A 12549-nucleotide genomic window follows, 5' to 3' on the forward strand; every position below is an offset into this window, starting at 1 on the left:
GATTGCGTGTTTCATTTCATTGGTGATTTGGATACATTCCAGCTTGGAGTTCGGGAATTTGGCCAATCACCAGACCAGCCGAAATTAGGACGATTGCAGTTCTTAACAAAACAAATATCCAAATCTAGCTAAGCCTTTTTATTTAGTTTTTTTTACTTTTTTCAATGATTTGTCATACAGTGTATTAGAAGAAACATTGACAGCTTCTGTATCTAAAGAATAAACACTTCTTCTTTGACCCTTGAAAATATTATCACCTTGGCAGCAACATATTTATTTTGATAAAAAAAAAAAAAAGCAAAGCCACCTGAATATTAAGGACAATACAAATATAATAAAAATAAAGAAAAAAGATACCTTGGCTTGTTGTAGATGTATTTGTAGAAGTCATGTTGAAGGTTTCAGTGATATCCGTCAAATTAAAATTTGGAATGTCTGGAATCGATATTCTGTCACAAGTAAGAAAAAAATTCTAGTTAGAAGATTTAATGTTTATCCTAGGTGATACTGTTTTTTCTTAATTTTCAGTCAGCTAAAATAAAGTACCATGCACAAATATTGGAAAATGTCTGTAATTTTTAATTTTTGATATACTGGGTTATTGAAAAAAATCAGACTAAATAGCCCGATTGGTTCTTATCTGCCATCACATTCTATGTTTCTATTTAACGAATTTCAACTTTAATGACAGAGTAGCCGAACTGTAAGCATACATTCTTAGATAATTATTATGTTTGGACTACTTTATTCTTAAATTTGAAAATTATGTTCAAATCACCTTGAATTATCATTTTAGTAAATAACACTGGCAGTGTCGTATTACTATTATGTTCAAGAGATGTGACCTCTTTAATTTATTCTAGTGCACAAACAAAACAGAAACATGATTATTCACTAAAGTGAACATTGGCAGGATTTCAAAATTAATTAAAAGTATTTTTCAAATTTAATGCCAAAATAGCAGAACTGGAAAAAATCTCTAAGTCAACTATGCTTCTACCTTGGCCTTGAATTTGAAATTACAGTAGATAAGTCACAATTTCACTGATATTTGAATTATGCCATGGGAATTGATTCAGATAATTTGTTTAAAAAAATAAATAAACAAACACTATGGCACAATAGCATGATTGAAAAGTGGAAATCATGAAATGTAGTCGCGGTTTGAAATAAATACTAATATATAAAATATGTAATATATAAAATATATTATTAATATATAAAACATATAACAAGTGTATTAGATACTTAAAAAGAGAATACAGTCGACACCTGAAATGTGTGTTTTTTTAATTATTATTATTGTCTTGCATTTTCATCTCAGCTATTTTGACTTCAATTTTCAACAACTTCAGTTAACAACTCAGTGCACTGTACTTTTGGGTAAACATCACAGATTTCTGTACCACTCTCCAAACAAAAAGTTAAACAAAATTTAAGCACACAATTTATTTCTCTAACAAAAATCAAGCAGGTTAATATTGTACTGCAACAGAGTTGCGCAAAAAATTTACTAATTCAACCTCTAGCAAAATATATGTGATATCACCTCTGGAGAAACCTTAAAACGTTATAGGCTAGACATACATGTGAGCTATAAGCGGCAAGGGTTATAAACTGCTTAAATTTAAAGGGACACTATAGCAACCCAAACCACTTCATCTCAATTAAGTGCATGCGTGGCAAAATGCCACGCATGCACACTAGCCTCCCAATGCTTTCATATGGGCCTCAATGACTAGCAGGGCATTATAGCATTAGGAATATACATTTGTATAGTGTTTCTTTAAAGACATAATATTATTTCTACCTTGACAATTTTAGACTAGTTTTTAAACCCTGATGATAGTGAATAAAAAACAAAAATGTCTGTGCTTCACGAGATTTACTTACAATGAACTAAGCACGGAAGTAAGAACAGTTTGTAATATCTCCCCCACTCTGCCCAGGATTGTGGTTATGTTCAGTGAAGAAACTGTACTTGCCGCAGTCGCAACACTTTGTATCTCTGTTTCCACAAGGTTTAGTGTGTATTGCAACAATGTGTTGTACTGGCAAGCTAATAAACATGACTGGGAGCCACTAAATCCACACATAACTGTTGTCAAATTCTGCAGTTGATTTATCTAGAAGAAAAATAGAATATTCATATTTACTTATTATTGTTATTCTAAATACAGATTTAGCTCCAATATATTCCACAGTACTGTACAACCAGTGAACTTACCAGCAAACAGTTGGAAGACAAGTCAGATATATAGGAAAGGAAGGTGGTGAGGGCCTTCTCACAAGAACTTACATTTTAAGTAAAGCGACATATCTATCTCTGCCCCAAATATACCATTTCAGATTATGGAAAATTAGGAAATGTGTAACTTGGTAGGGGGAATGGTAGAGCAAGAACATTTAAGGTAAACATTTTATATAAAGACATTTATGTAATTACAGGAACACATCAAGCACCATAACCACTACAGCCTACTGTAGCGGTTACGGTGTCAAGAGTGCCCTCGCAACCTGACAGTTTAATATGTCAAACTGCTTTAGGATGGTTTGACAACTTACTTGGGTCCCTCCAGGTGCACACCCCTGGGGCCCCTGCTTCAAAATTCTAAAATCCTTTGAAAAGAGCACCAGGGCACTCATGCCAACATAACCACTACAGTTGTAGTGGTTATGGTGCTTGAAGTGTTGGCTTAAAAAATTATCTAGAACAAAACCAAACTAATTAGTTTACATAAGCAAATTTTGGTACATATATGCTATCAATTTGTTTTCAGTAATTTTAGAGAAGCAAAGAGCTGAACACAATAGAAAATTAATAATAGACCATAACAGAACGATAATACATTCACAATATGAAGCATGAGCCACAGACAGAAATAACAGTATTCATTTACTACAATATATATGTATAATAATCACTCCTCGCTTTAAGAACAATGACTCATTTAATTCTCGCTGCTTTTCTTTTTTTCATTTATTTACACCACCACAAACCAGGGCACCACCAAGCTCTAGGGTGGCATTAGGTTTAATAGTTATATCCAGAACAAAATATACCCACCTCAATATTAGAAACAAAACAGCTAATGCAGTCATTGAAGAAATCACCGTAGATAAGATCTTATTTGTGTTGGAAATAAAATTGAATCAATGCATCTCTATGAGGAATGTTCAGTGCCTCCATGCAGAGAGTGGAGATGCTGGACATTGGTACTGCACATGGTGCAGAACAGACCCAGGAAGCACCTCTACTGGCCGCATGAGTGACAGCCACTAGAGGTGTTCCCAGGCAGTAATGTAAACAATAACTTTTATCTAAAAAGTTAGTGTTTTCAATAAAATGTTTGCAGGGATAGGCAATAGACACCAGAACTACATTAGATTGTAATTGTTCTGGAGACTATAGTGTCCCTTTAATATTGCGGCTGCGTAATATCAGTGTATGCTTGCATATGCCAATGTAATACAACTAGAAGTTGTATTGGACAGGTTTATGATAGTGACAAAGGTCAAAACAAATATATTAAAAGTATCATGTAACATATTTTGTGAATATTATTAAAACTAATATTAATAATATTTTTTTTATTCAGAAATTTTATTCTCATGGATTTTTAAAGCACTTAAAGACACACTTGGATACTTAACAAATTGCCAGTTTAATCAGTGTTAACTATTATAAGAAATTATTCACAATGACAACTTGCCTTTAGCTTGAGCAACTCTGGAATCATTGATGTGTTTGCTGATACATTGCTTTGAGTAAACAAATCCTGGATTGTCTGCATCACTTCATCAAGGTTCCCTACAAAAATTAAAGTGATTAATCAGCAATATCTTACTTAAAAAAAAAAAACTGTGCATCTTTACATTCACCAAAGTAATAGAAATTGCAAAATTAGCCTTAACTAAACTCCAGATTGCTATTGAACCTTTTAGGGGTAAATTGACAAAACACTAAATTGTCAGACATGTATTTCTTTACCCATTTATTAGACACATACGATTACAGGCAAAATGCAATGTGTTGAATTCTGTATTTTCTTGTGTGCCGTACAGATTTGTAACCAAGCATACGACTAGCACAATAGACTAGCATGTTTGTTTGCTTTGGGATTTGATGCTTTAAAGGGACACTCCAGGCACCCAGACCACTTCTGCTCATTGGAGTGGTCTGGGTGCCAACTCCCACTACTCCTAACCCTACAAGTGTAATTATTGCAGTTTTCTATAAACTGCAATAATTACCTTGCAGGGTTAACTCCACCTCTAGTGGCTGTCTATTTGGCTGTCTATTAGACAGCCACTAGAGGGAACTTCCTGCTCTAGAGCGTCGCTGGACATCCTCACGCTGTGTGAGGACCTCCAGCGTTGCTCAAAACCCCATAGGAAAGCATTGAAATTAATTTTCAATGCTTTCCTATGGGGAGACGTAATGCGCATGCACGGCATTGCCACGCATGCGCATTAGGTCTCCTCGGCCGGTGGGCGGAATCAGTCTCGCCCACCGGCCGACGGAAGCACAGGGAAGAGCGGCGCAGAGGAGGAGACAGCGGCGAGGGACATCGCCGCTGCCTCAGGTAAGTGACTGAAGGGGTTTTCACCCCTTCAGTACCTGGGGATTGGGGGGTGGGAGGGAGAGGGACCCCCCAGTGCCAGGAAAATAGATTGTTTTCCTGGCACTGGAGTTTCCCTTTAATCAATGGAGAAAAGTCTTGTCACTTCTTTTTGCCAAGTAGCCTTTAGTTACTAAAGCGTCCGCCATTACTGGTCAAAACTAGCAACTTTTACCATCAGCTGCATCTACTTGAAGTCTGTCACTAAGTAACAGTTATTCTCTATCCAAGTCCGTAACCATTTCTTGGTTAAAAAAAAAAAAAAAAAAAAAAGAAATTATCACATGTAAAATGAAATGTACCTGATGTGGAGTTGGAAAAATGTTGTGTTAAATTCTTCACGCAAGTCAAAATTGTATTGTTTGGAGTTTGAAAAGCCTCATCATTCTGAACAATAAACATAATTTCTTCTGTGAGGGTTAAAAGACTGGAAAAAAAATACAGAAAAAATACCAAATTATTTTGCTTAATCTGATTGAAATATTCATGTTTTATCATTTTTCTGACCAAATACTGTGCTGTGGAATTTGTGCTAGAAAATTAATTCAGAAAAGTAATAAAAATCTATAACATCTCATTGGATCTTATGCAGTTGAAGTTACATTGTTTATTAAGATGGCCACTGAATGACAGCCAAGGCAATGGACACCTGAGCAAGGCAAAATTGTGTGAAGATGCCAAAAGTTGATCCTGCAATGACTAAAGAAGCACTATTGCTCTAGTGGCACTGTGAAAGTCTTACACCTATTTAACTTCCTTTATTACAATAGCCTGGGCTCATATTATCTTGGTCTGACCAAATGTTATAGTAACTGTTTTATATTTTATTTGAGAAATGTAGTAGATTTCTCAGAATAACGCACAAGTATGTTTCATATGGTCATTAAAGCAAGCAATAATTGGTTTTCGTTTTTCAGATTAAACAGTTTCGTGTGTGTTAGTAATGGAAGCACTTTCTTAGGGGGTTCAAAACGTCCCTAGAATAATGAGTCCAGACTAGTTAAATTGAATATATTATATCAGCTTTACAAAATACTGAACTGTTAAAAAAGACTAGCAACACACTTTGCTGTTCTATTCATTATCTGAATATTTTTAGTGGTCAAAGATGATATTTTAAAGCAACTATCCAAGAACCAACCCAAGTTAAGTGGTTTTGACCTCATACACTCCACATTCAAATTTCTTTAGTTTTACTTAAAAAACAAAAAAAACTTTTTGCTGCTTTCAGCCACCTAATACTATGTCCTTCGCTAAGCCCTCCCTTTACGCAAAATGTCTTCCTGATTGGAAGATAAAAAGTGTAGCTCAGCCAATAAGAGAGCAGTATGAGCTAAGCTGCTTACTTGACTTTAACCCCACAGACATTTACAATCCTCTTTTTTTTAGCTGTATAATATTTCAGTAGCTTGCTAAGAGAGCAGGATAAAAATAACAAGCGGACAGTGATTGGCTTTGGGGTTGAGTGATGTCATCTCTCACTGGTTGAACTTAATATGTGCTCAGAGTACATCTAGTAAAGAAGTTGCTTTGTCTGTAAGAAGTATTTTGTCTTTCTTAAGCAAAACTAATGAGATTTAAATGTGGAAAAAATAAATAAAGCATGACCATGAGGAAAAAATCAAAAGCACTTAAGTTGTGTTGGGGCCCGTAGTGTTCTTGGAGTGTGTTTTTAAACAAACAATCAAAGCTAGTTATCTGCAATATAAAAACAATAGGTAACCATTAGTAAAAAAAAAAAAAAATCAACTTACTTCTGAGATGTATTGCTGATTGTCAAAAAACTACTCGGAAGTAAGGCCACAAGTTTAGATACGGATGATAAGACCTGGGTGTAAGAAGAAGAGGCATTGAGAGCCTCTGATAGGACAATGAAAACATCTTCTGCAATGGCCATCTGTTGAGTTGTTATATTGCCTGCAAAGTTAGTGGTGATATTATTTATCAAATAATAGATGCTCTGTAAAGGGATTGCTTCCAGCGAATCTGCTATGACAGTGGTATTAAAGAGCCTCAATTCTGCTATTAACAGTTCAAAAGCACTCATTAGAATGGTCTCCTGGGAATCTTCAGAGAAAGCAATGCCAAGAAATGAAATAATTGTCTCTGTAGCACTAAAAAAGTTGGGCACCACATCTGGTAAAAAATTTACCAGGTAAGGTAAAATATTTTTAATTTTTGCCAGTTCATCCATACGCGTTGATGTCTGAGTGTTCTGCAAATTACATGCCAATGAGCTTATATTTGAGAGTAGCTCTTCCTGCAAGCTTGAGTGATTAGAATCAAATGCAACCCAGATAGAATCAGAAAATCTGAAAATTGCTCCCAGTGCAGTTTCACACTCTATGGCAGGGGGTGAACCAAGAAAGCCTGGGGTTTTTAAAAGTGAAACAACAGCATGATAAATCTGGATTGATTTTGCCTCCACGCCACTATTAATGAGAACAATTGCTCTTCTTAATTTTTCCAGAATAGAAACAGAGTTACTAACTTCGTCCGCTGTCCAGTTCATAGACAAGAAACTGTCCAAAATGTCCCAGGATTCGATGAAATAAGGAAGATGTGTTACATTTACAATTAGCTCAATAAGATCATAAATACGACTATCAACTTGTCCATTAATTATAGCTAAGACATTAAGGGTCTTAGTTATATTTCCCCAGTTCAATTGAAAATCAGATGTCTGTATGTTTATCTCAGAGTTATCCACCAGAAATTGAATGAAAAAATGTATTGGGCTGGATTGATTTAAAAAGAGCTGATCAAGAAGTTTTACTAAATATATTTGTGGTTGAAATGTGGTATTGTGTTCTGGCATGTCCTCACAAATGAAGTTGAGACTTTCATTAAGTGACTGAATAATTGGTATGTGCAAACCAGAAGCATTATTTAAACCTGCCAGTATACCAACAGAGAGTTCCATCAATTGCAATAAACAAGCCATCTCTTCTGCTAATGGGTGCAAACTGTCCTCACTGCAAATATTATGGAATATTGGAGAGCTTTGCAAAGCAAGATAAATTATTTCATTAAGTGTTTGGTTGCTCCTTATGCTTGTATCAGAACTGTTATAGACAAACTGCCATAGGCAATTTGCTTCCACCATTGATTCACTTCCTGTGGCATTTTTGAATATTGTTTGAACGAGTATATTTAGAACATCTTCAGCTGTGCAGTTACCTATGTACTCTTGAGATCCATTGCCTCCCAGGAACGGTCTCATAGCTAAGTACCAGACATCCAGGAGTTCAACTTCCATGGCCGATATGTTTTGAAATGGAATCCAGTTCAGTTCATCCTGTACTAACAAGTAGGTAAAGTTATATATTCTGAAGACCATATCCTTATCTATTGAACCTTTAACTTGAATGTTATAAAGAATTGACATGCCTTCTTGCACTATGGAGAATACCTTTGCTACTGTGACATTGTTGTGGAATTGATACAAGTATCCTAGTTCTATTTCCATCAATCCCTGTAAAATTGGAATCACTTTATTGATGGATGCATATATATTTACTGAATTGATTTGACTAATCTCTTGCACAAGTTGCAAGGCTAATTCAGCATCTTTTTGTATATTTTCATTATTTAGCAAGTTTTCAAACAAAGTAAATTCTGATGAAGTCTGCAACGCCAATTCAACCTCTTGGATAAAAAGCTGAAGCTGTTTATTTTGAACTGTAGCATTAAATAAATGTACAAGATCTGTAAGACTAAAGGTGTTGTTGAGTGAGCCCACTGTTGATATAAAATTCTTCATAATATCATCAATTGTTTGGTAATTATTTGTTATCCATAGTGTGATTGCATTCATGGTGTAGTAGCCTTGAGTGGTGTCCATACCTGCGGTCTGGGTTATATTTTGGAGCAAAAGCCACTGAACAACATCAAGTTGTAATCTAATGTTATCCAGAAGGCCACTGATATTATAAGTGGATTCATGCACAAGATTGTACATAGTGGGATCAAAGCCAGTTGTTTGTAAAATCTCAGACAGAAGATTGACAACAGTATCTGTCACATTCATATTAGCATCATTGACCACTACTCTATCTTCCTGCAGTAATTGTATAATGTTAATAATGGATGAGTTAATTGCTTGTAAAATGGGTTGGTACTGAAAAGTAACAATTGTTATGTTGTAGAGATGAATGAGCTGTTGGTAGGTAGGAAGAGTAACATTTATTGCACCTATCCATTGTTCTGCTACTGTAGAAATTATGGATACTGTATCATGCATTGACTGAGTTAAAGGTAGTAGCTGAAAGAGCTGTGTGAGTTGGTTGGTTAGGTCTAGGCTGCACAGTACTGGGTCTGCATCTGCTTTGTTAATGCAGAGTGTTGCATTCAGCAAGTTGTCAATCTGGAGAAGGAATTCTGTGATGTTGGTAGATTTCAGTACTTCCATAATACTCTGTAAGGATGTAGGTGTGATGGTGTTTAGTTCATCTGTGGTGCTATTCAAAATCAAATTAATCACTCCAAGGGCCTCTTCATAAACACCTAACAAGTTTTCAGAGACATTGCTCTGAGTATATGAAAGCAAAAGAAATAGATTGTTAATTAGAATTTTCTGTAAGCTCCCATATGTCTCAAACTGTGCGAATGAGATGTTTCCAGACTGTCCTTCAAATCCATTGTTCTCTATTACTGTTTGAAGTTGTGCAACATCCAACATGAAGTTCTGGAAACCTTCAACAATGTCTGTGCAGTTTTCTGGCGTTGACCTGCACAGTTGTGCAGATTCTATGATCAGGAGAGTGGTATTTGCTATTTGCTGAAAGATATCCTGTTCTGTTGGTGGCATATATTTTAAAATCAAAGCAAGGAGATCACTAGTTTGATTAACTACATCTTTAGTAAGATTTTGTAGCTCAGTAGATACGAAGAATGGTAAGATGTCCATAATAGTATTAGCAATATCTGCAGGTTGTTGTTCCGACAATCTGTTAAAGTATACTAATAGGTTTAGAATGGTATTTATAGACATTTGTGTCTGGTTACCAGATTCCAGAGAAATAGGCAAATATGTGTTGAAGATGGAAGAAAGTTCTTGAATAGTACTTGTGTCGTTCAATTGGTTGAGCTTATTAAACATGTCTAGGGCATTTATGAACAGTTTTCCCAATTCCACATTGTCAGAGGTGAACAAAGTCTGCATGGTGTTGGCTATTTGAGGAACGAGTCCTGTCTGATTAATGATGGAGAATAGTTGAAGAAGTTTAGCAGTATCATTGGAGAGATTTAGTCCAAATGTCATGTTGGTCAGACTACTAACTAGCATGTTGATTTTATTTTGACTGAAAATATCAACCAGTACTCTAGTCACATTTATAACCGTCTGCAATGGATCTTCTAGGGCATTTGTGATATTCTCAGACTGTGGTTGCAAGGTTATCAGAATATCTTCTAAAACATTCAAGAGTATTTTTATGGTTGCATTTGTGGTTATGTATGGTGGGCTGAGGGATATTTCAGAAATGGATTTGTTTGTAACTTTTACTAAGAATTCTAGAATTGGTGCCCATTTACTAGTTGCTAGGGTTTCATTTAAAAAGGAATTTGAAATAAATGCAGAGTTTGATATATTCTGCAATGCTGATCCAAACTGCTGTATAAGAAGTTGCAACTGCTCCTTTTGTCTTATTTCATTAAGGGACTGCATTAGATCCGATAAAGTCAATGAATTGTTGAAGGATTCTATTACAGATTGTGAATTCTCAATAAGTTGGCCAATTTGCTTGAAATTATCTAATATCCATTGAGTGATTGTATCCATTGCATAGGACCCTGGAGTTGTGCTCATACTCTCTGTATGGTTTTTCACTTGGAGCAAAAGTCCATGAACAACATTAAGCTGCAACCTAATTTTTTCCAGAAGCTCACTGATATTATGGATGGATACAAATGATAGATTATATCTAGAAGCATCAAAGTCACTTGCTTGTAAAAGCTCAGACAGAAGGTTGATTGCAGATGCTGTACCACTCATATTAAAGTTCAATGATATTCCAGCTTCCTGTAGTATCCGTATAATATTTAAAACAGATGAGTTTATAGCATGTAACACTGGCTGGTACTGAAATGTGTAAATTGTTACATTCTGGAGGTAAATGAGTTGTTGGTATATAGGAAGATTGACATTTATGGTACCTATCCACTGTTCTGCTAGTGATGATATTATCGACAGTGTATCATGCATTGACTGAGTTAAAGGTAATAACTGAAAGAGCTGTGTGAGTTGGTTGGTTAGGTCTAGGCTGCACAGTAATGGGTCTGCATCTGCTGTGTTAATGCAGAGTGTTGCATTCAGCAAGTTGTCAATCTGGAGAAGGAATTCTGTGATGTTGGTAGATTTCAGTACCTCCATAATACTCTGTAAGGCTGTAGGGGTGATGATATCTAACTCATCTTTTGTTCTGTTAAAAATCAAATTAATCACTCCAAGGGCCTCTTCGTAAATACCTGACATGGTTTCAGATGAATTATTGCCCTGAGCAAATGAAAGCAGAAGAAACAGGTCATTAATCAGAGTTTTCTGTAATCTCCCATACGTCTCAAACTGTGTTAATGAGAGGTTGGCAAACTGTCCTCCCAAACCCTCGTTCTGTATTACGGTTTGAAGTTGTGCAACATCCAACATGAAGTTCTGGAAACCTTCAACAATGCCTGTGCAGTTTTCTGGCATTGACCTGCACAGTTGTACAGATTCTATGATCAAGAGAGTGGTATTTGCTATTTGCTGAAAGATATCCTGTTCTGTCAGTGGCATATAGTTGGAAATTATACTGAGGAGATCACTGGTTTGATTAACTGCGTCATTAGTAAGATTTTGTAATTCAGGAGATAAGAAGAATGGTAAGATGTCTGTAATGGTATTAGCAATATCTTCAGGTTGTTGTTCCGACAGTCTGTTAAGGTATACCAATAGGTTTAGAATGGTGTTGAAAGACATTTGTGCCTCGTTACCAGCTTCCAAAGAATTGGGCAAATATGTGTTGAAGATAGAAGAAAGTTCTTGAATAGTACTTGTGTCATTCAATTGGTTGAGCTTATTAAACATGTTCAGTGCATTTAAGAATAGCTTACCCAGTTCCACATTATCAGAGGTGAAGATAGTCTCTATAGTGTTGGCTATCTGAGGAATGAGACCTGTCTTATTAATAATGGAGAATAGTTGAATTAGTTCAGCAGTATCATTGGAGAGATTTGTTCCAAATGTCATGTTGGTCAGAGTATTAACTAAGATGTCCAGCTGGCTGATATTATTTTGGCTTAAAACATCAAGCACCATTCTAGTCACATTTAGAACAGTCTGTAATGAGTCTTCTAGGGCATTTGTGATGTTCTCAGACTGTGGTAGAAAGGCAATCAGGACATCTTCTAAAACAGTTTGTAATATTGTCATTGTTGTGTTTGTGGTTATGTATGGTGGACTCAGAGATGTTTCAGAAATGATCAAATCTGTGACATTAAACAAAATCTGCAGGGCACGCCCTTCAATAGTTGGATAACTGGAAGTCATAGAGTTATTTTCCAAAGTTGGCTGATTAAATTTGTAGTTAATTAGATCTTTCAAGCCACTTTCTTCAAACAACTGCCACATTTGCTTCAGGAATCTATAGAAAAAAAAAGTTCTTGCCATTATTGCATTATTCTACTCATAAAAAAAGGTACATATGCCTTTAACGTCATACATTGTTTTACAGTTCTTATAAAGACAGTTACAATTTAAATTAGTAAAGTGAAACAGATCAAAATATAAAATAAAGCTAAATTTTCATAGTTTTATATTTCAGGAACACACATTCTCAAATTTAAATCTGGATATTTTTTAAAAACTTAACTCCATTAAACCATTAACACTGGTGTCATACCTGTCTAACTTTAAAATGTTTTGGGATTAAAGTTCAAATTACAGACC

General features: G+C 35.4%; 1 protein-coding gene across 1 annotated transcript in view; it reads right to left on the minus strand.

Moving 5' to 3' along the window:
- Positions 1-12549, minus strand: part of LOC134571247 (uncharacterized) — a 149596-nt gene that overhangs the window by 80297 nt on the left and 56750 nt on the right. Inside the window, exons 14-18 of the mRNA XM_063429420.1 lie at positions 6377-12244; positions 4925-5049; positions 3714-3811; positions 1894-2126; positions 358-449 (exon numbers count right to left, since the gene is read on the minus strand). Coding sequence (XP_063285490.1) covers positions 358-449; positions 1894-2126; positions 3714-3811; positions 4925-5049; positions 6377-12244 — 6416 coding nt within the window. The remainder of the gene's footprint in view (positions 1-357; positions 450-1893; positions 2127-3713; positions 3812-4924; positions 5050-6376; positions 12245-12549) is intronic.

Source organism: Pelobates fuscus, chromosome 8, assembly GCF_036172605.1.
Source record: "Pelobates fuscus isolate aPelFus1 chromosome 8, aPelFus1.pri, whole genome shotgun sequence".
NCBI lineage: Eukaryota > Metazoa > Chordata > Amphibia > Anura > Pelobatidae > Pelobates > Pelobates fuscus.